This window comes from Chiloscyllium punctatum, chromosome 40 (genome assembly GCF_047496795.1).
Source record: "Chiloscyllium punctatum isolate Juve2018m chromosome 40, sChiPun1.3, whole genome shotgun sequence".
Lineage (NCBI taxonomy): Eukaryota > Metazoa > Chordata > Chondrichthyes > Orectolobiformes > Hemiscylliidae > Chiloscyllium > Chiloscyllium punctatum.
The window spans coordinates 22,409,924-22,436,897 of record NC_092778.1 but is presented as its reverse complement, the minus strand read 5'-3'; the positions used below and the strand labels follow the sequence as shown (position 1 = coordinate 22,436,897).

The window sequence follows — 26,974 nt, the reverse complement described above, 5'->3', positions numbered from 1 at the left end:
GTTGCAGTCTTGGTTCACATTCCCGAGAGAACAATCAGTGAAAATCTCTGCTCCTTCTTTGGAGCTGAGGGGGCCTGCAGCTGCAACCTCTGTCTTAGTTGGATGCTCCTTGGCTTTGGTTTGCTGTTGGTCCTGGCCCTTCTGCATTCCCCACCTGAGGCAGGCAACCACAGTGGTCAGCATCCAAGCAGCAGCTGGATACATGTCGCTTGATAGTGAATTATGTTGCAAACACAGAGGGGAAGAAGGTTATGAGCTTAGAACAGGCAGTTGTGGAATATTTCTCCAGACAGCTAGACATGCAGTGCCCTCATCAGAAGACAATGTCTCCTTTTGTTCATTCAGCTTCCATATGTGCTCCAACTTGAAAGTGCAGTACCAGCTAAGTGACCAATGCATTATATCAAAGGGTGTGACTGGTGCAGTTCAGATCCTTCCCAACTCAGGCCCACGTCAACCATGAAACATCTCTTTGGTAGAGACCATTGTAATACTTGCATTGACAGATGAAGTGATTGTCTTCTTCCACAGCATGTTTCACATGTTATTGATCACTTTTTTGGCCAGTGTTCAGTTCACAAGGATCACTCCCATGATGCAAATTGCCTTTGACTTATATTTGAACTCTGAGAATGCTCTCTTTATGTGCATTGCAAATCAAATGTAACTGCAGTTTTCAATCACATACATAATATATTTACTCTAACCCATTAAACTTCTACTGTTGTCTCAGCCAGTTTATAGTTGTAGTTCACATCTAGCAAACAGCAAGCAGGGAGTACAATCTATGGTCAATAGCATCAGCACTGACCTCTGTCTTGGTCACCAGATACTCCCATCAAGTCTTTATGCCCCATCTTATCTTGTATTATCCTGACAACCTCTTTCTACCTGTCTCCCTTACCCACTCTCTATTGAACTTCATCTCCACCTGTCCTCCTTGCCCTGAATCTCAACACTACACCTTTTACTGATGTCAATCATGGTCCGCTTTGTTTCTGCTGTGGAGGCTATGGTGATGATCACTGCCAATAACAATCATTCTTTTTGCCTACTTTAACTTTTTGGCTCTTATACTTGCCCGTCTTTTATACCTTGACTTTCCCCTTGTATCCAACTAAGCATACACCTCTGCTTCTCACCCCTCTTCCCCCCCCCCCCACACCATCTTGATTGCTCCACTGTTTTGGCACTTAATTCCCTGTCCTCTATGTGCACCCTTTGCACCCTCCTCTTTACTGATCAATGCACTGACCCTTGACTACATTCATCCCAGATCTCTGACTTCAATGAGCAGGTCCTAGACATGACTGACCAGACTGCTGTCATAGTATTTCCCTGATTGTCAATATGTGATGGTCGTACATAATAGTCTACAGAGTCAACAGCAGTCAAATTGCATATATCCCCTGAACGTGACCAGCTCATGGGCAGAAGATTGGCCAAATCCCAGGATTATGTCTGTAATTGTTGGCACTGAGACTCCTTGACTGACACTCCCGTCCCTGTATAGTAACCATACTACCTACTCCCATTTCTCCCTCTACAGAGTGTGCGCTGATGCATGGTTTTTGTTTTCAGAAGCCCCTTTTGCAAACGGACTCCTGAGGTCGATGCTATAGCAAGAAACGTTTAAAGTGCACATTGCTCCCAACATGGAGATAGACCCCACTGGATACCTGTTATGATTCTGCCATATTTCTCACCATAGCCCATGTTGTCCCAGCCTGTATAATGCCTGACATAGCCCATTGTATTATGTCAGCCCACTTGTAACTGAAGAGTCCATTGTGGATTTCGCATGCATGTCTACAGGGCTGGTAGCTCATCTTAGTGCTTGAGACAATTTCTGCATGTACTCTTTCCCTGGCTTCCATCTGAGCACACTGCGTGTTGGGTTTGGCAGAGAAAGTCCTTGAAATATACTGAATCTAATTTTAGCACAAACTTGCACATGGACTTTCAATTTGTTTTAACTTATTTGTTCATAGGTATGTGTATAATTAGGCCAGTTTTATTGCCCTTGATTGTAGTGATAGTAGAAGATAGCCTTTTAAAATTATTGCAGTCCATGTGATGTAGGAACATCCATTGTGCTATTAAAAATAGTTCCAGGATTTTAATGCAGCTATATGCTAGTGAAGCTAGGAATGGAGAGCAAGTGCAAATGAATATATGGCTGCAGGGCTGTGTGGGAGGGAGGGTTTCAGATATTTGGATCATTGGGATACCTTCTGGGGAACATGGAACCTAGACAAGAAAGACTGGTGTCCCTAGTTCAGGTGCAACCAATATTCTGGGCGGGAGGTTTACCAGAGCTCGTCAGGAGGGTTGGCAGCAGTTCGGATCCTGAGCTACTGATTAGATGGAGTAGCTAGTGAACCGGTCGATATAGCGTGCAGAGAGTCTGAGAAGGGAGAGGCACTCGATAGGGCGAAGCTACAGTCAGTGTGATGGGTTGAATTGTCTATTTTAATGCAAGAAGTATCAAGAATAAGGGTGTCAAACTCCAGAGTATGGATCAGTACTTGGAACTATCATGTTGTGGCCATTACAGAGACTTGGATATCACAGGGGCAGGATTGGTTGCTGGATGTTCCAGAGTTTAGATTTTTCAAAAAGAATAGGAGGGGAGGTAAGAGTTGGAGTGGCATTGCTAATCAGGAATGAATCACAACTACAGAAAGGGAGGTCACTGAGGAGGGTTTGTCAAGAGTCAGTATGGGTGGAAATCTGAAACCGGAAATAAGTCACTTGGGAGGTTCCCGCACGTCCCCTTAATAGCGATAGAGATACAGAGGGGTAGATTAGGAGGCAGATTTTGGAAAGCTGCCGAAGTAACAGGGTTGTTGCCATGGGTGACTTTAACTTCCCTAATATTTATTGGGACCCTACTTAGTTTAAATAGTTTAGAGAGCAGTTTTTGTCATGTGTCCAGAAAGGGTTCCTGACGCAATATGTTGAAAGACCGACTAGAGGGGAGGCCATATTGGATTTAGTGCTTGGCAATGAACCATGTTAGGTGTCAGATCTCTTGGTGGAAGAGTATGTTGGTGATAGTAATCACAATTTCCTGACGTTTACTTTCCCATACAGTCTGTTCCTATCCTTCGCCATGAGTATTTAATTGGGGGATGGAGAATTATATGCTATAGACAGGAACTTGGGCCCCTAAATTGGGAATAGCTGTTCTCTGGGAAATGCACAACAGAAATATGGAGGTTGTTGAGGAAACACTTGCTGATAGTGCTGGACAGGTTTGTCCACTGAGGCAAGGAAGGGGTGATAGGTTGAAAGAACGTTGGGTGACAAGGGAACATCTCGAGGAAGAAAGAAAGAAGCTTGCTTAAGTCTGAGGGGGGGCAAAGATCAGACAGGGCTATAGAGGGTTACAGGAAGGAACTGAAGAATGGATTAAGAGCCAGAAGGGGGATAAAAAAGCTTTAGCGGGTAGGATTTCGGAAAACCTTAAGGTGTTCTACACTTGCATGAGGAACAAGAAGATGACCAGAGTGAATGTAGGGCTGATCAGGGATAGGAGAGTGAACTTGTGCCTGGAATAAGGACGTAGAGGAGGGCCTTAATGAATACTTTGCTTCAGTAATTACCACTGAGAGGGACCTTGACATTTCTGAGGACCGCGTGAAACAGACTGATATGCTAGAACAGGTTGATGTTAGGAAGGAGGATGTGCTGAAAATTTGGAACAACATAAGATAGGGTATATACCCTAGGTTACTACAGGAAGTGAGGGAAAGGATTGCTGCACTTTTGATTATCTGTGTGTCCTCGCTGTTAACTGGTATAGTGCTAGATGATTGTAGGGTGGCAAATGTTATTCCCTTGTTCAAGAAAGGGAATAGGGATAATTCTGAGAATTACAGACCAGTCAGTCTTATATCTGAGGTGGGCAAGGTATTGGAGTGGATTCTGAGAGACAGGATTTGTGATTACTTCTAATCAAACTACGGATTTCCAAGTAATCAGCATGGCTTGGAGAGGGGCAAGTCATGCCTCACAAAGCTTATTGAATTCTTTTGAGGATGTGACAAAACATTGTTGATGAATGTAGAGCAGTGGATGTGGTCTACATGGATTTTAGCAAGGTGTTTGATATGGTTCCCCATAGTAGGCTCGTTCAGAGTGAGGAGGCATGGGATACAGGGAAAAATGGCTGTCTGGACACAGAATTGGCTAGCCTGTGGACAGAAGGTGCTTATAGATGGAAGGTGTTCAGTCTGGAGCTTGGTAACCAGTGGTGTTCCACAGGTATTGGTTCTGGGACCTCTGCTGTTTGATTTTTATAAATGACTTGGATGAGGAAGTGGAAGGGTGGGTTAGTAAGTTTGTGTCATCAGCAAAGTTTGCAGTTATGGAGAGTGTGGAGGGCTGTTGTAGGTTGCCACAGGACATTGACAGGATGCAGAACTGGGCAGATGGAGTTCAACTGGAAAAGTGTGAAGTGGTTCACTTTGGAATGTCAAGTTTGAAGGCAGGATTCTTGCCAATGTGGAGGAACAGAGGAACCTTGGGGGTTCATGTCCATAGGTCCCTCAAAGTTGCTGTCAAAGAAGACGTTTGGTGTGTTGGCTTTCATTAGCAGGGAGATTGAGTGAGTTTAAGAGCTGCAAGGTTATCCTGCAGCTGTATAGAGCCCTGGTTAGACCACACTTGGAATATTGTGTTCAGTTCTGGTCGCCTTATTATAGGAAAGATGTGGAAGCTTTAGAGAGGGTGCACAGGAGACTTACCAGGATGCTGCCTGCACTGGAGGGCATGTCTTATGAAGGAAGGTTGAGGAAGCTTGTGCTTTTCTCATTGGAGTGAAGAAAGATGAGAAGCAACTTGATAGAGGTGTACAAGATGTTGAGAGGCATAGATAGAATAGATGGCCAGAAACCTTTTCCCACAGTCAAATATCTATTACAAGGGGGCACAATTTTAAAGTTTAAGGGAGATATCAGAGGTTGGTTCTTTACTACCAATGCTGGCAGTGTATTCCACGCACCCACCACCTTCTGTGTGGAGTCAGATACATTACGGACATCAAACAACTCTTGGAAAGGCACATGGAAGATAGCACAATGAAGGGTATGTAGGTTAGTCTGATCTTAGTAAGATGAAAGGTCAGCACACTACAGGCCCTTTTGGTCCTGTCTTCTGTGCTGTACTGTTCTGTTAGAATATAGCATGTTATAGAGCAGTACAGGCCCTTCGGTCCTCAATGTTGCGCCGGCCTGTGAAATTTAATCTGATGCCCATCTAACTGACACTATATTCTATTATTATCCATATGTATGTCCAGTATCCATTTAAATGCCCTTAACGTTGGCAAGTCTACTACTGTTGCAGGCAGGCCGTTCCACACCCCTATTACTCAGAGTAAAGAAACTGCCCCTGATATCTGTCTTAAATGTATGTTCCCTCATGTTAGCTTTTTCAATCTGAGGAAAAAGGCTCTCACTGTTTACCTTATTTAACCCTCTGATTATCTTACACATCTCAATTACTTCACCTCTCAATCTTCTTCCCAAACACTTCTGCATAAAAACATGGCTGGACCTGGAGCAGCAAATCTGCAGCAGCTGAAACCACTGGGTCCTAAGCAAACTTCCTCCAGTTAACAAAGAACCACATTAAATTACCTGCTACTCTGGGTTCTAAGCAGACCCTCTGTGAAAATACACTAAACTGCAAACTACCTGCTTCACAGGGACCTCAGGAAGGATCACTTAACTGGAAGCAGTCACAATCCACTCCACCAGGCCACTCAAATGTAAGAAACCTGTGAGGAAATGGGTAAGTGTGCCAGCCTGCTAGTAAGACTGAGACTGTGGTTTCAAGACCCTCCCTTCCTAGTTTATTCGCAAACGTACAATTTCTGGAGAATAGAATGGATGAACTCCGATCACTGTTCAGCTTCCAGCGTGACTGCAGAACTGTGCGAACTCTGCTTCACAGAAACCAGGCTTAACCCATCCATTCCCAATGCGTACTTCAGACTGATGGTTTTTCTATCCGTTGTATAGACTGTACAGCGTCCTCTGTTAAGACAAAGGGTGGAGATTTGCTTTTAATCGCCAACTTGTGGTGTACGGACATTACAACCCTGGGCAGCCGTTGCTCCCCAAACCTTGAATTCCTCACTATCAAAGACTTGCCCCTTCTATCTACCATGGGAATTTACCATTGATATACTAACTGCTGTGTACATACTGTCACAAGCAAAGGTTGAGGAAGCTCTGGATGTGCTGTACTCCACCACTAACACCCCGGAGATGGAATACCCCAAGGCCCTGTTTATTGTAACTGGCGACTTCAATCAAGCCAGTCTAAAGAAGGTGTTGCCCATGTAGCACCAGAACATTACCTGCCTTAGCAGGGGTCCGAACGTTTTAGACCACTGTGAAAGATGCCTACCACTCCTTCCCCTGCCCTCTTTTGTGAACTCTGACCACAATGCCGTATTTCTTCTCCTGGCTTACAGGCAAAAGTTCAAGCAGGAGACATCTCATGGATACAGGTCCAATGCTGGTCGGAGGAGGCAGAGGATCAACTCCAGTTCTGTCTGAACATGGCCCAATCAGCCAATTCCAATCAGTCCAAAGGTACCTTGGACGCGTACGCCACCACCATCACGTACTTTATCAGCAAGTGTGTGGAGGACTGCATACTGAGGAAGTCTTTCTAGGTGTTCCCCAATCCTAGATGAATCAGGACATACAGAACCTGCTAAAAAACAGATGTAAGGCCTTCAGATCAGAAGACCCACTCAAATATAAAGAATCCAAGTATGACCTTCGCAGAGCCCTTAAGACAGCCAAAGACCAATACCAATCCAAACTAGAGACCCAGACAGACACCCGGCGACTACGACAAGGACTTAATGACATTACAGGTTCTAAAAAGAGATAGCAAATGATGATACATCCCTCCCAGATCTTCTCAATGCCCTGTATGCTCGCTGTCAACAGAATTTCGGTGGAGAGGTAACACCTATTCTGACAATTCCTGATGAACCTATCCCAACTGTCACTGCATCAGAGGTCAGATCAGTTTTCCTTTGTGTGAATTCAAGGAAAGCTATGGGACTAGACGGAGTGAGAGCATTGTCTGAATTGCAAATTACCTCAGCACGTTTCATCATATTCCCATTTACAGACTCAATGTTCTGTTGATGTATAATTTTCATAACAGGATCACTATTGAACACAGGATTTTACAGAAACAATTTAGCCTATTATCTCTCAACTGGCTCTTGAAAATAACTATTCGATAAGTTTCACCAAGCCAATTTTCCCCCCTGTAGACCTGTAAATGCTTGATTTTAAGTTACTTGAATTTTTCTATTGAACCTGCTTTTCTCTTTTTTTTCTTTGCAAATCATAATTCCCTTCCTACCACCATTTCTCATCTCCCTTTTGGTTCTTTGGCCTTTTCTTTTTATTTGTCCTCCAGTTACTAACTCTCTGGTCATGAGAAATATTCTCTACTTTGTTCCGTCAAAACCTGTTTCATTAATTTTTAAACAGTTTTATTAAATCTCAAGCTTCTCTGGCTTAAGGAGAATCCTAAAATCTTCAGTCTCCCTATATAACTAGATTATCTCCTTACTAAAAGTATTCTGGTAATACTCTGTGCCATCAAGGAATTAACTTCTTTCCTCACGTATGATGGCTTAAATTGAACCTAGTAATCCAGTTGCTTAGAAATGTAGACGATACGAGCAAGAGTAGGCCGTTCAGTCTTTTGAGTCTACTCCAGCATTCATCAAAATCATGGCCAATTGTCCACCTCAATAGCCTAACTCTGCTTTCTTCCTCATAACCTTTGATTCCATTCATCTCCAAGTGCTATATCTAGCCCCTCCTTGAATGCATTCAATATTTTGGCATGAGCTACCTCCTGTGGTAATGAATTCTACGGGCTCACTACTCTTTGGGTAAAGAAATGTCTCCTCATTTCAGTCCTGAAATAGTTTACCTGGAATCTTCAGAGTGTGACTCTTGATTCTGAACGCACCCACCATTGGGAACCTCCTTCCTGTGTCTATCCATGGCGTCCTGGAGATATACAGCACAGAAGCAGAGCCTTCATTCTAGCTCGTGCTAGACTAAATTAATCTAATCTAGTCCCATTTGCCAGCACTTGGTCCATATCCTCCTAAACGTTTTCTATTCCTAGAACCATCCAAGTGCCTTTTTTAAATGTTGTAATTGTTCTAGCCTCCCCACTTCCTCTAGCAGCTCATTCCATGCATACACCACCCACCACCCAAAAAAACTATCTTAGTAAGAAGATTAAATTAAACTTCCAAGACGCGGGCAAAGATTTCTTGGCAGCATTAGAAACAACACTGAAAGACAACAAACCATAACAGAGACAGTTGCACCAACATTAAGCAGGAAAAAGGATGGAAACACACTATATACAAAGGAAAGCACTAACAGGACTCAAAGATAAAAACATTGTTATCCAACCTGCAGACAAAGGATGCTTGACTGTCATTTTAAACCGAGCACGCTACATTGAGACAGCGAATGCACTGCTTGCAGATACCAACACTTACCAACAGGTGGTGATATACCTGACACCATCCCACAATTAGAGAACTGAATGACAGCCCTACTCAAAACTTCAGAAATCTGGAGAATTAATAAGACAGGCTTGCAAAAAATGAAACCAGATGGATCCAACACACCACGCTTCTACAGCTTGCTCAAAATTCACAAACCTGGAGCCCCCTCAGACCTAACATTCACAATAGCCATGGAGCTACACCAAAGACTAAACTACTTAGTAGAAGACTCACGTCACTCCATTTACTCCACCCACTAATTCCTGAAGCTCATCAAAGACACCAAGGTGGAAGATGATGAAATAGTGGCCTCTTGAAGTAACAGCCCTGTTTACATCCAACATTAACTAACGAAACACTGACCACACTATTAGAAGAACCAAAGACACGTACACCAAACACCACCACCTTCATCAGCAAGGACAACATCATCAAGCTAGTGGACCTATGCCTTACCACACACTTCAGTTTCAGTAACAAAACCTACAGACAAACCATGGAATACTTATGGGATCTCTATCAGGGCTCTTAGCAGAGACAGTAATGCAGAGACATGAAGAAACTGCTTGACAACTATACAACCCAAACTTTAGGTCTGCTTCGTGGATGACACCTTTGTCATCACTAAACGAAACAATTTAGAGGAAACCTTCAAGATCATCAATGTCCTTACTCGCATAAAATTCACTAAAGAGAAGGAAAACAACAGACTGCCATTCCTAGATGTCACGGTAGAGCGAACAGCCAATGGGGGACCTCAAACCAGCGTCCACAGGAAAACAACACATACAGACCAAATACTGAACTACAGAAGCAATCATCCCAATGCCACAAATGAAGCTGCATTAGCACATTATTTCAATGAGCCGCCACACACTGCAGCACAGGAACTATGAAGAGCAGAGGAAAATCACCTATGCAGCATATTCAAAAAGGGCGGGTACCTAATGAACACAGTCTGCCGATTTTTTTAAAATTTTTTTTTTTCTCTCTCCGCAACAAACCCAAGCAAGCAAGCAAAATGTGTCCAGAAACCCTAGCCACTTTCCCCTATGTCAAATACATCTTTGAAATGACTGCCAAACTACTCAGACCTCTTGGCATCATGGTAGCCCACAAACTCACTAACACATTAAAACAGCAGCTAATAAACTTGAAAGACCCTTTACAGACAACAAACAAAACTTAGGTCACTTACAAAATACCTTGCAAGAACTGTGACAAACAGGCCAAAAACTAGCCACCAGGATACATGAACATCAACTAGCCACAAAAAGACATGAGCCACACTCGCCAATATCCTTACAGATGAGGAAGGACACCACTTCGACTGGGACAACACATCCATCCTGGGGCAAGCCAAACAGAGTCAGGCAGCATCCGAGGAGCAGGGAAAATCAATGTTTCGGGCAAAAGCCCTTCATCAGGAATTCCTGTGCTTTTCCAGCACCACACACTTGACTCTAATCTCCAGCATCTGCAGTACTCTCTTTCGCCAAGCCAAACACAGACCTGGATGAGAATTCTTCGAAGCATGGCATTCCAATCGGAACTCTATCAACAAACACATTGACTTGGACCCCATTTACCACCCTCTAAGAAAAGGTACAGCAAATTTTGTCACCACCACTCCAAGGAAACTTAAACACAGAAAATAGATCAATAACACCAGTGTTTCACCGGTGGCTCACTGATGTTACCTAGTATGGTGATGAAACGTCTGAAAATGAACCTTCCAGCTCAGCAAGCAAACTTGCATTCCAGAGCCTCAACCCAAGATACAAATCTCAAAACTCGTTACTACCCACTGCGTGAAAATGTTGCCCCTTAGGTCCTCACTTTGTTTTTTTTACAAAATCTTTTCCCCTCTCCACTGAAACCTATACCCTCTGTAGTTCTGGACTCTGACAGCCCAGGGAAAAGACCTTGTCTACCCTATCCATGCCCCTCCTTTTTTGTTTAATAAACCACCTATAGCCCTGTTAGAATTTAAGACTGAGATCGCGTCTTTCCTCTTTTCCCCCACCCCACCCCACTTGCCTGAACCCGAATGAAAACAATCCTGACCTAGTCAATCTGTCCTCATATGTCAGTCCTGCCATCCTCATAGTCAGCCTCAAGCAAGAGCATCTTTCCACCGAAAAGGGGACCTAAACTACACACCATTTTCTAGGTGTGGTCTCACCAAGGCCCTGTATCACTGCAACAATGTATCCTTGTTCCTGTAGTCAACCTCCTGCAATGAAGGCCAACATACCATTTGCCTTTTTTTAAACCACCTGCTGCACCTGCATACCAACCTTCAGTGGTGCACAAGGACATCCATGTCCCATGGCACACTCTCCATCCCATCCTTTCCCTCCCCTCCCCTCCCCCTCCCAATTTACAGCCTTTTAGGTAATAAAGTGCCACCTTTTGTTTTTGCTTCCAAAATAAATAACCTCCTCATTTATCCAAATTATACTGCACCTGTCATTGATTTGCCCGCCCACTCACCCAACCTGTCCCGATTATGCTGAAGCATATCTGTATCCTTGTCACAATTCACACTCCCAACCAATTTGGCGTCATCTGCAAACTTTGAGATGTTACATTTTGTATTCTCATCACAATCATTAATATATATTGTGAATCGCTGGGGGCCCTAGCAGTAATCCCTGTGACACCCCAGGGTTTATGTCTTTGAAAAGGATCCATTAATTCCTACTGTTTCCTCTCTGCCAACCAATTGTCTATCCATCTCCTATCCATATACCTTCCCAATCCCATGCGCTTTAAGAAATTATTGTGCAAGATTATTTTGTGGGACTTTGTTAAATGTTTTTTCTGAAAGTCCAAATATGCCACATCAATGGCACCCCCTTGCCAACTATACCAGTTACATTTTCAGAGAATTCAAACATATGTATCAAGTATGATTTCACCTTTGTAAATTCATGCTGACTCTGTATGATTCTGTCACTGAATTGAATTTATTGTGCCTTGGTACAGGTGACAGTGAAAAGCTTTGTCCTGTGAGCAATTAAAGGCAGATCAATTGTTAAACAGCATAGATAGATAAATAGGTAAACAGCAGCAAAACAAAAACACAGGTACAGACGAATGTTAGGAGTTTGGTGTTCGAATACTGAACGGACTCACGGCATGGTAAAAATTATTTCGAAACCGGTTGGTACGTGTTCAGGCTTTTGTACTTTCTCCCCGATGGTAGAGATTGTCAAAAAACATTGCCAGCATGGGATGGATCTTTGAGAATGCTGACAGCCTTTCCTTGACAGCAGGCCTGGTAGATTCTATAAATGGAAGGTTGGCCTTTGTGGCTGTCTGGGCTGAGTTCATCACTCTCTCTGTAGCTGTCTCTGATCTTGAATGGTATAGTTGCCACATCAGGTAGAGATACATCCAGACAGATGGCACACTTATACTCAGCTATAAAGTCCTTGATAATTGATTCAAGAATTTTTCCCAGTGATGTTAGGCCTACTGGTGTATATTTCCCTTGTTTCTGTTTACGTCTCTCTTTTTATTTGAATATTGGAGTAACATTTGCTACCCTCTAATCTGCAGGGACTCATCCAGGGTCTGTAGAATTCTAAAAGATTACCACCAATGCATCCACTATTTCTAGAGCCACGTCCTTAAGTGCTTTGGGATGTAGATTATCTGGCCCTGGGGATTTATCTGCTTTCAATCCCCTCAATCTTTCCAGCACCATTTCTCTATTAATATGATCTCCTTTTTCAGTTCTTCCCTCTCTCTAAATCTTGCTTTCTCCAACATTTCTGGTATCTGATTTGTCATCTTTGTGAAGACAGAATTGTATTCAGTTGCTCAGCCATTTCTTTGACCCCTTTCTATGCATTTCCCCATTTGTCTACACTAATCTCTTTCTCTTCACATACGCTTAGAAACTCTTCGTGTCAGTCTTTGTTCCCTGCAAAATTACTTTCGTACTGTATTTTCCCCTTCTTAATCCATCCTTGGTCTGTCTTTTGCTGGATTCTACACTGCTCCCAATCGTCAGACCTATTGGTCTATTCTTCTTGGTCAATCTGTATGCTCCTTCCTTGGATCAGATACTACTACTTCTAATTTCCTTTGAATTGGCCCTCTTACCCATTTTGCTTTTGTGCCAGCCAGGAATAAACAGTTGCAATATCCCCATGTGTTCCTTAAATGTTTGCCATCGCCTATCCACCTTTACCCCCCACCTCCCTTGCTCTATTCCTGATGCCTGAAACATCGATTTTCCTGCTCCTAGAATGCTGCCTGACCTGCTGTGCTTTTCCAGCACCACTCTAATCTAGACTCATTGCCTATCCATTATCAACCCTTAAAGTAACTCTCCTGAATCTTAAGGCCAACTCTCACCTCTATCTTTGTATCTTCCTTTATAAAGATTTAGCACCCTAGTTTCCAAATCAGCTATCTCAGCTAGGTTGGCAGTGATTTCTTTTTCATTACACAGTACCCACTCTAAGATGGCCTGTTCTCTAGCTGGTTGGTTCCTCCACAGCATTGTGTCTAAATTGCTTTGTCCAATCTATGTGCAGATTAAAATTGTCCATGATCACAGTTATTCCCTTATCATATGCATCTTTAATTTCCTGTTCAATACCATTCCCAACATCACTGCAGTTTGGGGTGACACTGCACTAATATGACACCCACTAAATTTTTTGCCTTTGTTTCTCACCTCAACCCATACACATTTCACATTGCCAGAGCTAATATCCTTTGTCATTATTATATTAATTTCATCATTAATCAGCAATGCCATTCCTCCACCCTTTTTTGTTTTTCCTTTTTTGCCTGTCCCTCCTAAATATTGAATATCCTGGGATATTCAGTTCCTGTTCTTGGTCACCCTGCAGCCATGTCTCTGTAATTCCAATTATATCCTAACGGTTTATATATCTGTCTGCGTGATTAGTTCATCCACTTTGTTTCAAATGCTTTGTGCATTTAGATACAAGCCTTTTAAATTTATTCCACCAGTAAATTTCCCTATTTTATTTATAATTCCTTGGTGCATAAAGGTATTCATCTGTTCTGTCCCTCACCTTTTTATTTTCTGGTAACCATCTACTACATCACCAACCTGCATTCTTACCTCCTGTTTTTTTTCTAATTGGGTTTTCTGATCTCCCCTATAGCTGAACCCTTTCGCCCACCCCCATTTATGTTAAAGTCCTATCTTCAACTTTAGTTATGTGCTTTGCTAGGACTAAGGCACCAGTACTGGGAAGAAGGGACCTGTTCTAATAGGGTGGTCTTCATCCAGTGTTCCATGAAATCAAACCCATTTCTCCCACGCCAATTTTTAAGCAGGTAAATGCGTGTCTTAATCTTATTGGCTCTTTGCCAATTAGCTTGTGGCTCAGGTAGTAATCTAAGATTACCTTTTTTTGGTTCTATTTTTTAATTTAGTTCCTAGTTGTTCATACTTCTTAACAGAACCTCTGCCCTAGTTTTATCTGTGTCATTGGTACCTATGCGGAAAACGACCACTGGATCTTTACCCTCTCACTGCAGGTTCCTGTGCAGCCCAGGTGAGAGATCCTGAACCCAAGCACCAGATAGGCAACACAACCTTCAAAACTCTCGATCCAGGTCACTGAGAACAGTCTCTATGCCCCTAACTATGCTATTCCCAATTACAGTGACCTTTCTCTTCTCTGACATTTTGAGCCAGAGCCCTTCATCAGGAATGAGGCTGGGGGTGGAGAGATAAATGGCAGGAGGGTGAGGCTGGGGACAAGGTAGCGGAGAGTGCAGTAGGTGTGTGGAGATAGGTTGAAGAGGAGGGCGAAGATAGACAGGTGGGACAAGTCATGAGGGCGGTGCTGACCTGGAAGGTTGGAACTGGGGTAAGGTGGGGGGTAGGGAAATGAGGAAACTGGTGAAGTTCACATTGATGCCCTGGAGTTGAAGGGTTCTGAGGCGGACGATTTCACCAGTTTCCTAATTCCTCGTCCTCGTCCTCCACATCATCGGCATTCCAGTTGCATACTCCGCATGACCTGTCCATCGCTTGTTTCCACCCCTGAGGCTCCCAGCTTCATTCCCGATGAAGGGCTTTTGCCCGACACATCGATTCTCTTGCTCCTCTGCTGCCTGACCTGCTGTGCTTTCCCAGCAACACACTCTCCACATACAATTCAAGTTAATTAGTCTAAGGGTGTGACTGTCTCCTGAAATGCTTTGAGTTAATGCCTAATAAGTGATCTGTAAAGCTTTAGGTAAAATCTCCGAGTTCTCTGCCTCTTTTTTTATAAAGCTATTGTTCCCAAATGCATTACAAGTCTTCTCAGCTTGCCATTCTTGTTTGAAATTTTTGCCCAAACCAGGTTTCAAAATTAATAGAATTGGGGATTTTCATGGTTTTATGCCAAACTGATTCTCATTAATATGCAGCATGTTTTTGTTAGGAGAGCATACTTGTTATAATTTTCATGGAGCATATTACTTTAGGGATGGGTGGGGGGGGGGGGGGGGTGTGGGCGGGAGGAGGATTGTTAATGCCTAAGTATCTAAGAATGACTTTCAAACTTGTTTTTATTTTGGTGAAATTGGGAAGGTGCTGTGAAATTGAGGATAGGTTTTGAAAATCTAATACCAGTCTGTTTTCAGTTTGTTTGGAAAAATCCGTTTCAGTTGGGTGAAACAGCTTTTGTGGTCACATTACTGAGCTAGCTAAACTTAGTTTGTTAGACTTTGTACAGATTTGGGCATTTGTAAATCTGAAAGTGCCGCCTATGCGCTACAGCAGCATAGGTCAAAATACAAATAGATTTTCGCCTATCCAAAAAGACCATTTTGGCCTCTCTCAGATGTAGAAACGCTTTTTTTAACCAATTCTCAAAGTAATGTGGACAATGAACTAAATGCTACTTAGCACTTTGTCTAATTACTAAAATGAGCAGCAGACTGGCATCTTGAAAGCAAATTCTGTCAAAAGTTTTCAGTTTTTAGCTTGTGGTCTTGTAAATTGTAGGTGTAGAAGTTCTAAGTACTGCATAAACTATTCAGTCACCACAATGTGGCATATTAGACCAAATGACATCATTCCATGATTGTGGAATTTAAAAATCAGTTACTTGAAGAGAGCAAGCTGTGAATACTGCCAGTATTAATGGTGCCAACAAGTACTGACTGAAGTTGTGAAATATGTCTGTAGTAAAGATGGGAAGCAAACAATTGGATAGCTACCACCTGTTTTATCCCTTACTAGTTCTTTTCTCATTTAGGCCAATAGAAAATGTAGAAATATGTTCGCAGAATGGGCAGGTGTGGCTTCAGTGGTTAGTACGTGCCTCACAGCACCAGAGACCCAGGTTTGATTCCAGCCTTGGGCGACTGTGTGCAAACTCTACACACAGACATTCTCCCCATGTCTCCTCCAGGTGTTCCAGTTTCACCCCACAGTCCAAAGATGTACAGGTTAGGTGGATTGCATGGGAAATGGCCAGTCTTGCCCATAGTATCCAGGGATGTCTAAGTTAAGTAGATTGGCCATGGGAAATGTAGGGCTACAGGGTTTGGGGAGAGAGGAAGAGTCTGGGTGGGGTGCTCTTCAGAGTGTCTGTGGATTCATTGTTTCCACACTAGCAATTCTTCTACTAAAATAAAGTTGCATGGGGTATGATGTGAACTGTTGATTTTACCTGTTTTGACCTACTCCAGATGCCTAAAGCACTATATTAGCTGATCCAGATTCTTAATCTCCTGGTGCGTATATCTATTTTATGGTATCCTTTTTTTAAATAAAACTACAAAAACTTACTATATAATTGATTCAATGACAAATGCAAAATATGATCAAGTCATAGAGGTGTACAGCATGGAAACAGACCCTTCGGTCCAACCCGTCCATGCTGACCAGATATCCCAACCCAATCTAGTCCCACCTGCCAGCACCTGGCCCATCTCCCTCAAACCCTTCCTATTCCTATACCCATCCAAATGCCTCTTAAATGTTGCAATTGTACCAGCCTTCACCACACCCTCTGGCAGTTCATTCCATACACTTACCACCCTCTGCGTGAAAAAGTTGCCCCTTAGGTCTCTTTTATATTTTTCCCCTCTCACCCTCAACCTATGCTGTCTAGTTCTGGCCTCCCTGATCCCAGGGAAAAGACTTTGTCTATTTATCCTATCCATGCCCCTCATAATTTTGTAAACCTCTATTAGGTCACCCCTTAGCCTCCGATGCTCCAGGGAAAACAGCCCCAGCCTGTTTAGCCTCTCCATGTAGCTCAGATCCTCCAACCCTGGCAACATCCTTGTAAATCTTTTCAGAACCCTTTCAAGTTTCACAACATCTTTGATAGGAAGGAGACCAGAATTGCACACAATATTCCAACGGTGGCCTGATCAATGTCCTGTACAGCCACAACATGACCTCCCAACTCCTGTACTCAATACTCTGACCAATAAAGGAAAGCATACCAGATGCCGCCTTCACTATCTTATCTACCTGCGACTCCACTTTCAAGGAGCTATGAACCTGCACTCCAAGGTCTCTTTGTTCAGCAACGCTCCCTAGGACCTTACCATTAAGTGTATAAGTCCTGCTAAGATTTGCTTTCCCAAAATGCAGCACCTCACTTTTATCTAAATTAAACTTCATTTGCCACTTCTCAGCCCATTGGCCTATCTGGTCCAGATCCTGTTGAAATCTTAAATACACCAGTGTGCTGCTAAACTCACCATTTGCTTGTGCTATTTTCTGTTCTACTTCTGTCAAATTTTATCTGCTAAAATTGAAATTGTTTTATTTTTAATTCCAAGTTGATTCAAAAACATCTGGATGTTGATACTTGTGGCACTCTCCTAAAATGTTTCTGTTAACAATTTGGTTATAAGTTTGTGATCATCTAGATATAAGTTAAATACAGGTTTGCAAGGAGAAGAAAGCAAAGCTGATTATTTATGCAGCTGGAGCATTTATGTGGCCATATGACAATATTGAAATATTCAGTTTTTTTATAGCTCTTTTGTGAAGCATTTTCAGTCTTAACTGGGCTTGTTTGTTGGTGTACGTTATTAAACAAAGTTCTCCAAATTTTCAAGATTGTGCAGTTGCTCTTTTATAAGAGCTTGGTCATTATTAACCACCATACAGAAACTGACTCCACATCTGTGAAACCAGAATGATCTTTTTTGATAGGTGAGAATATATGTACATTTTGACCTATGCTGCCTGTAGTTGACATTTGACAAATGAGTGTGATAGTAATGAACGGTAGGTGACTGTTGAGAAGGCAAGAGTAATCCATATTCTGTCAGAATGCAGCTGATTTGTGTCACGTGGTATGAGTAACTGTAGAAATTTGTGTACAATGTAAGAAAAGTCCTTTTTGGTTAATTTGACTTTCATCCTGGCGAGGACAAAGTGCAGTGCAATATAATGTTTCAAGATTTCCTTCATTCCTTTATGGACCTTGACCACCTTACAGCAGATGGAATAATCCTCCTTCCATTAAGAGCAGATTTACCACTGCTTTTGATTTTAGCCATGTGGAATATGTTGGTGATCTATTAATAATTATCAAATGGAAGTTAGGTTGAATTCTTTTTAACCACTTGTCGGATGTGGGTGTCACTGGCTGGACCAGCATTTATTGCCTGTCCCTAGTTGACCTTGAGAAGATGGTAGTGATCTGCTGCAGTTCACATGCTGTAGCTTGACCCACCATGCCAGGCAATGAGGTTGCATAATGTGCTGGAGTACAATTTTGCAGCTGTTGATGGCCCATAGTGCATCAATGATGCCCACTCTTGAACTGCTAGATCTGTTTGAAGTCTGTCCATTTAGCACCTGTGCCAGTTATTGTTCTTCATTCATTTTAGAAGATGTTTGTAGTTAACAGCCAAAGAAAAAGGCAGATCTGTGCCTAAAAGGGATACTGATGTAAAGTAAAATGAAGTTAATAATGACACACACAAAAAGCAAAAGGTGGTGGCAGGAGCCTGAAGTGGTCACAATTAAACATCAGAAGGGGAAGCTTTGCAAATCTTGTGAATTTTGGCCTGACCAAGAATGTGGCAGAGGGGATTTGGCTGGAGTGATCTACCCACCTTTCTTCAAATTCCAGTAAATCTGGTATAGCTATCCTTCAGTGCAAAAACATGTCTGAGATAAAGGGAGCTCTGGGTAAGGTCTTAAGTCCTTAAACTTGATGTTAAGGCAATAAAGTGCCTAATAGAAAGATGATATACTGTTCTTCAAATGTGAGTTTAATTAGTTCAGTATAGTAGACAGGACAGAAGGTTAAATTGGGATTGAGAATTGAGTTGAACAGTAATTTGAATAAATAAACGTGTTTGGTCTCCACAATTTGGAGAAGACCATATGATGAGTAGCAAATGCACTGTGCTAAGTTAGAAGTAAGTTGTTTTTCTGTGTGGAAGATGTATTTGGAGCCCTAAATGTTAAAAAGGAGGAAGATGAATGGGCAGATGTAGCATTGTTTGAACTTGCATGGAAAGATGTTTGCTAAACGAGAACTGTTGGAAGTGTAGACTATTATCACAAAGATTGGTCTGTTTGCAGTAATGGGAAGAAGATTCTACTAGTGTATGTTGAATTGGAGGTGGCACAAATAGCATTTGAAAAAATGAAGTTTTTCTGTGTTTGATCTCTGAAAAATTTCACTGATTTTTGTTTAAACCGAATTACTCTTCAGTTTGTTTTTCCTCTCCTCCTCCATGCCCTGTTTGCTTGCATGAATTTCTCCTTGTTTCTTGATCTACTTAGTTCATATTTTGACATGGTTTCAGTACTCAGAGATGCAAGTAACTCATCACCATCTTGAGGCACTTGTGGGTAGACTGTAAGTACTGGATTCTTTCTAGGCTATTTTAAGAGCTCAATCTTGGTTGATTCTTCCTAAATTGTTTGGCACAGATATTTAGGATTTAAAGAAAGAAACTAATTGGTTTTGCTGTAGTCACACTGGAGGAAGTGGAATAAATTATTAATTTTGTTGAAATCAGGATGCTTGTATTTTAAAATTGTAGCCTATCATAATTTGTGTTTTGTTTTTAACAGCACTATAATACAATAATTATTTTTTTGAATTTTTCTTTTTACTCTGCCTTTTCATTGGTTTTACTAGTTTATGCAATGGGAAATTGAAGTTAGTGCATTGTTGATCACTTCACTTCAAACAATAATGACTTCCATTGCTGTTGTAGGTACTGGTCTGTGAAGATTCTTTACCTGATAGCTATTTGATATCCTGGAGTTTTCCCAAAGTGAGGAAAATATTTAAATTTGTGGATAAATGTATGTGGATAAAGCTTGGTTTTCAGAAATATATACAGACTATATATCAGAACATGGTCTAAATAAGTGAGTATATTTTCTTGAATGGTGAGGCTGGCATTGGCATGGAATTAGTCTAGATTAGAGTGGTGCTGGATAAAGCACAACCGGTCAGGCAGCATCCGAGGAGCAGGAAAATCGATGTTTCGGGCAAAAGTCCTTCATCAGGAATAGAGGCAAGGTGCCTACAGTGGAAAGATAAATGAGGTAGGGGTGGGGAGAAAGTAGCATAGAGTACAATAGGTGAATGGGAGTGGGGATGGAGGTGATAGGTCAGAGAAGAGAGTGGGGGAATTAGCTTAGTGTAGTATTTTAGTTTACATTCTAACAGCATAGAAATAGGCTGTTCAGCCCAACAAGTCATACTAGTGTTTATGTTCTATTTGAATTTCCTCCCACCTTTTGATAAATAGTAGTTGTTTGACGTGAAGATTTTTTGCAAGGAACAATACCCCAAGCTTTTTTTACAAATCAAAAGTTCAATATTCTATCCATGAAAATTGAATTCAAACTTGGAAAAGAATATCAAATTACACCTGTTATTGTTTGCCTGATTTGGAGCCAGTCAACTAGTAGAGTTCTGTTAGCCAGTGTTTGTATATTTGAGAAACAAATGAGGTTAAAATCCAGCTGCTTGCCAAACGTATAATTTCTGTTGTTTGGTCAAGAGTTAAGTGCAGGGATACAGTTATTATGCCATCTAATGTGCTGAGAGCTCCATGTTTGAGTTACTTGACTGATGTAGGCTTTCTTGAACTTGAAAACAGCAGCTGATAGCTAAAACGCTGAGCTCAATGTAAATAAGGAAAATTTGAGAGTATCTTATGAAATTTGTTTGTAAGCTACTCCTGAAAGCTAAACAGAAGACTGTGTACTGTTAGAGAGGCTTCTTGAACATACAATCTGATAGAATTATGAACTTTTTGGAGGAGGATTTAGGAAAGGAAGTTAATTGAATCCAGTGTTTTAATGCAACAAGTAACTGTTTGTTAATTCTATGTACATTGTGCAGTATTGGTCCAGATGAATTTGTGTGTAAACCAACTTTTAAATTGCTTACAGTAGATGGAATTGTAAGTATACGATGCATTGCTTTGTTCTAAATTGCATTCTCCCTATGGTATTGAATAATTCAAAGGATTAATAATTCAAGATTATTCCCTGCATACTTCTGGAATGTCGCAGTGGAGACAGGTTTTTTTTTAATGATCCACTTTTTGAAATGGAAAAAGAGGCTAAAGGGCCAGTAATCAAATCATTAAATCCCTGAAGTTCAAATTTATTTTGCTTGATCTCACTGCAATTGCCTGATGTTTGTAGGTTGCAAAAAGAAGTACCAGGCTTTACTAGTGAGTCAATAATCACAAACAAAATCCTTTTTTAGATAATATATTCTTTTTTAATTTTTCAAAATGTCTCCCCCACTGCCCCCCCTACCCCCCCCGATAAGCTGTGTTTTAATAAATTTTAACAATGTGAATAATGCTATTTTTTTTTTAAATCCACAAATTAGGTCAAACAATAAAGTCCACTTCAGGCTTTGATGTGGTGAATGATGAGTAATCATCCATTTATTTTCATCAACCAGTTTTTTTATACATTTACAATAAAATAGAGAAGTTTTCTGTAATGTTCAACTGGAGAAATTTAATTGTCAGAGATCTAATTCTGCTCTCTTTCAATTTACGTTGAACTCATGATGCCAGGTGAGGTACAAAGTGTTATGAAAATAGTAAAATCTGATTTGTTTCAGTAAAATTGATTTTGTAATATAATTAACTACAGCTTTTAGGTGAATCACTGCTGTCATTGGTGAAAGTTAGCCTGCAATTCTATACTAAGTTAACTATGGACAGAATATGAGCTTAAAAGACCTTTTTCAATAAGTAGAGCAAAATTGTACAAAGAGTAGCACACTCCAGGGAATATGGCTGTTCAGGATTTCTCGTCGCTGTATAGACTTTTTGCTTTTTCTGAGGATATGGTGCCATTAGTAACTCTGCTTAAAAACAGATCATCATGCATTTGTGAAGAAAGCAACTTCCTCGTGATAAAGCTTTTTGGTTTATGAATGCAGTGCTTTTATTGATCCTAGCATGCGTAACAGGATGCAAAAGATAGCTACAGGCGCATCTCAAAAATAAGCAAATGCTATAATCCTGAAGTGTCCTTTATAAGAAACAGCTGGAAACATTTCAGTTGTTCTGATTTTTGAGAATTGTTGTCAACAGTCTGCATTTGAACTATGTTTACTGTTACTGCCAAATAGTTTTTGGCTTCAATATTTGACCTACACAATGCAAACTATTTTCCAATAAGCTAAAGCTGAAACCTATTGGATATTTTCAGTTGTTAGTGCCAACAGAAAATGTTACAAATCCACTTGGCCATCTCACATAGCAGACAATGCAGATAAATGAATGATACATTAATATAGAGTGACCTTTTTTTGATTGTCAAGTCAAGCTCATTCTAAACCCCGTTTGCTATTACCTGTTGGCCTTTTCACATTTCCAGTCTAAACTCATTTATACAACAGAGCTTCTTTTGGTTCTCCATTTTAGGTGCACAGTGAATTCTGAATTGATAGCATTGAAGCCATTTCTGTGTCGAACAAAGTAGAATTGCAAGTATCCAGTGTCCTCCTTAGGATCAATAATGTAATTAGTGCCTAGAACTGACCTTCTGCATTGTGGTTGTTGTAAAGGACAAAGAAGCTCTCAGCTGGCTCATTTTAGCAAGGGGAAATGATTTTCATCTCCACTCTAGATCTTTCATAATTAGCGAAGCATAAGTTTCACTTTTTTTCTCTTTATTTGAGGTAGAGCAAAAACAATGCTTCTGTTAGAGGTCAGTGGCTTGCACCGTAGTAAAATAATCTTTTTAGATATCAGACAATCATTAAAACAAAATTAGGCACATGTATCAAAGAATGTGTGCAGTAAAAGCATGTTGACGTTTCTTGGTATATTTTATCACCGATTTGAAAATTGTGTAACATGGTAATGTAATGGGCATGAGTCTATCCTTTTTGACACTAAAGGTTTTCTACATTAATTTGCAGACAAATCAGATGTTGTTCATTATTTTTAGTTAAGGGAATTTTCAGTGTGTATGTGTTTTGTGTTACGTTACAGTAGTCATGATCCCTGAGCCACTTCACATCCCACCCACAATGTGTCTCAGACACTCTGTGAACAGGTTAAAGAATCATAGAGATATACAGCATGGAAACAGACTCTTCGGTTCAATTTGTCCATGTCGGCCAGATATCCTAACCCAATTTAGTCCCATTTGGCCAATATCCCTCCAAACCTTTCCTATTCATGTATGCCTTTCCTATTCAGGTACCTATCCGCATGCTTTTTAAATGTTGTATTAGTACCAGTCTCCACCATTTTCTCTGGCAGCTCATTCCATACATGCACCACCATCTATGTGAAAAAGTTGCCCATTGGGTCCCTTTTAAAACTTCCCCTCTCATCCTAACCTATGCCCTCTAGTATTGGACTCCCCCCCCCCCCCCCCCCCCCCCTCCCCTTGCAATCCAGGGAAAAGACCTTGTCTACTTACCCTATCTATGCCCCTCATAATTTTATAACCCTCAATGTCACCCCTCAGTCTCTGATGCTCTAGGGAAAATAGCCCCACCCTATTCAGCTCCTCCCTGAAGCTCAAACCCTCCAACCTGGCAACATTCTCAAATCTTTTCTGAACTTTTTTCAAATTTCACAACATCCTCCCTACAGGAGGGAGACGATATTCTATGTAAAAATAACTTCAGAATATATTTTTGCACCTTGATCTGAAGCTCAAACATGTATGTTAACTTCTTAAATATAGCACTATATTTAAGAACAATGAGCAAAATGTCTGCTTTTCTCCTTTTTTTTTAATACTAAGTTTTTTTTTACTTATATGGGTGTAGGCAAGTGACTTGTGTTGATCAAGTACTTTGTGGTTAAGGAAAGTAATATTTGTGCTGTTCCATTTCTGGAAGTGAGTGTTGATTGCGGTGAGGTTATCTGGGATGTTGGTGAACAGCAGGGCTAATAGTCTTGTCTTATATCCTTAATTAATTCAACAATTACAATGGTTAAGAAATCAGCAGTTTAGCATTCAATCATGTGCAAGTAAATAGTTTAAACAGTTTTGCTTAAGGCACAGTATGCACACACCTACCTATGCGTAGGACAGCCTTCTGCCTGCAGTTCAAATTGCCAATTGCAGATGCTGCCTATTTCAACCCCCATTCTAGTTGTATATTCTTATTTTGGAATGATTTTCCATACCTGAGTTTTCTTGTTTTGGTGCTGTTGATAAATTGTTGCTGCATATTCATTTGCAGTGTACCAGACTAGATTGTTTCAAAGTTTTCACCACCACCTGCGTTTTTGTCTGATTTCTATTCAGTGCACAACATGTTGCCGGTTGATGCTATCTGACTTGTAATAACTGGCTGAGATGCACAGCTGTATGCATCTGGTTGAACAAGTATGAAGTCAACCAGATTGTCATCTCCAGATGAAGTTGAAAATCGCATGACACCCCGTTATAGTCCAACGGGTTGGACTGTAACAGTGTCATGCACAGTCATAAAACCTCTACTTTTTTTCCATTTGCTGAATCACTTGCTGTACTTGCACAGTAGCTGAATTAGAGTTCTGTAATCTCCTTTAAAATAATATATTGACTTATTATTCATCCTGCAAAGTGAAGTTTACATTCTCCCATATTTATACTTGTCTGCCAACCATCAGTTTAATTTGTAAATTGATTATAATTATCCTTCACGCAACTTAATTGCCCGTCGATTTCAATTCAAAGGTCATAGAAGTATGAATAACTGTCAATTTCTTTGACCATCAAGGGAAAATTGGCATTGCCTGCCAGTTATTTTGAGGTTAACTGAAGAGGAATGCAAATTATCCAGCAATTTGGGGCACTTCTTGCTATAAGTTGTAGAATTTTGTTTACACTCTAGTAACTGCACACTTAACTCTAACTTGTTGGAATATTCTGGGTCTTTTGTTAACTGTCACGTTGAAAGAATTGTGCTTCATGAGAGGTTACATACTTGTTTTGAACATACATATGAGGAACAGGGGTAGGCTACTTGGTCTTTCAAGTCTTAGATCATGGTTGGTCTGATTTTAACCTCAATTCTACATTTCTGCATATCCATAGTAATCGTTCATCTCCTTGGTAATCAAGAATCTGTCTATCTTTACCTTTTTAAAAATATTTAAAGATTGTGCATCTGCTACCTTTGTTTTTAAGGAATAAAATTCCAAAGATACAACTCTTGAGAGGAAAGAAAGCCTCCTCGTCTCTGCTTCAAACAGGCACCCCTTATTTTTAAACCATGAGCCCTAGTTCTATATTTTCCCACAAGAAGAAATTCCTTTCAACATCCACATGATCAAGTCACCTCAGTCATAGTCATAACACGGAAACAGACCCTTGGGTCCAACTTGTCCATGCTGACCAGATATCCTAAGTTAATCTAGTCCCATTTGCCAGCAAATAGTCCACATCCCTCTCAACTCTTCCTATTCATATACCCATCCAGATTCCTTTTTAAATGGTGTAATTGCCCCTAATGATTTTATAAACCTCTATAAGGTCACCCCTCAGCCTCTGACGCTCCAGGGAAAACAGCCCCAGCCTGTTCCGTCTCTCCCTATAGCTCAAATTCTCCAATCCTGGCAACATCCTTGTAAATCTTTGAACCGTTTCAAGTTTCACACCTTCCTTCTTATCGGGGGGAGACCAGAATTGTCCACAGTATTGCAAAAGTGGCTTAACTAATGTCCTGTACAACATGACCTCCCAACTTCTAGACTCAGTGTTCTGACCAATAAAAGAAAGCATGCCAAACGCCGCCTTTGCTATTCTATCTACCTGTGACTTTACTTTCAAAGAACTATGAACCTGCACTCCAAGGTCTCTTTTGTTCAGCAATACTCTCAGGACCTTACCATTGAGTATCTAAGTCATGGCCTGATTTGCCTTTCCAAATGTAGCACCTCACATTTATTTAAATTAACTCCATCTGCCACTCCGTGGCCCATTTGATCAAGATGCTGTTATACTCTGAGGTAACATTTTTTGCTGTCAACTAGACACCTACAATTTTGGTGTCATCTGTGAGCTGCTCGTGAACTATGTTCACATCCAAACCATTTATATAAAATGACGGAACACAGTGGACTCTGCACCAATCCTTGTGGCACAGCACTGGTCACAGGCTTCCAGTCTGAAAAACAAACCACCACCACCCTCTGACTTCTACCTCCGAGCCAGTTCTGGATCCAAATGGCTAGTTCTCCCTGTATTTCATGTGATGTAACCTTACTGACCAGTCTACCAAGAGGAACCTTGGCAAACACCTTACCGAAGGTCACATCCACCACTCTACCCTCATCAATCCTCTTTGTTACTACTTCAAAAAACTCAATCAAGTTAGTGAGACATGATCTTGTACACACAAAGCAATGTTGACTATCCCTAATCAGTCCCTGCCTATCCAAATAATGTAAATCTGTCCTTCAGGATTCACTCCAACATCTTGCCCACCACCGATGTCAGACTCCCTGACTTTTCCTTACTGTCGTTGTTAAATAATGGCACCAGTTAGCCAACCTCCAGTCTTCCGGCCCCTCGCCCGTGACTATCAGTGATCCAAACTTCTCTGCTTAAGGGTCCAGCAATCGCTTCCTTAGCTTCCCACAGAGTTCTAGGGTAAACCTGATCAGGATCTGGGGATTCATCCACCTTTCTGTGTTTTAAGGCATCCAGCACTTCCTTGTGTGTAATATAGATATTTTTCAAGGTGTCACCGTCTATTTCCCCACATTCTGTATCTTCCATGTCTTTCCCTACAGTAAACACTGATGCAAAATATTTGTTTAGTATTTTCCCCTATCTCCTGTAGTTCCACACATTAGGCTGACTTGCTGTTCTTTTGAAGGGTCCTATTCTCTCCCTAGTTACCCTTTCGTCCTTAATGTATTTATAACAATCCTTTGGATTCTCCTTAACCCATTTGCCAAAGCTATCCC

At 41.1% G+C, this 26,974-nt stretch overlaps 1 protein-coding gene across 3 annotated transcripts in view; it reads left to right on the top strand.

Moving 5' to 3' along the window:
- Window positions 1–26,974, top strand: part of rab40c (RAB40c, member RAS oncogene family) — an 87,931-nt gene that overhangs the window by 27,193 nt on the left and 33,764 nt on the right. The window contains exon 1 of one of the 3 annotated variants that reach the window (XM_072559471.1): window positions 5,781–5,799. The exons of the other annotated variants lie outside the window; for them this stretch is intronic. Within the exon in view, the coding sequence (XP_072415572.1) occupies window positions 5,796–5,799 (4 nt within the window). The 5' untranslated portion in view covers window positions 5,781–5,795. Of the gene's footprint in view, window positions 1–5,780; window positions 5,800–26,974 lie in introns of those variants that run through there. 3 annotated transcript variants of the gene reach the window in all.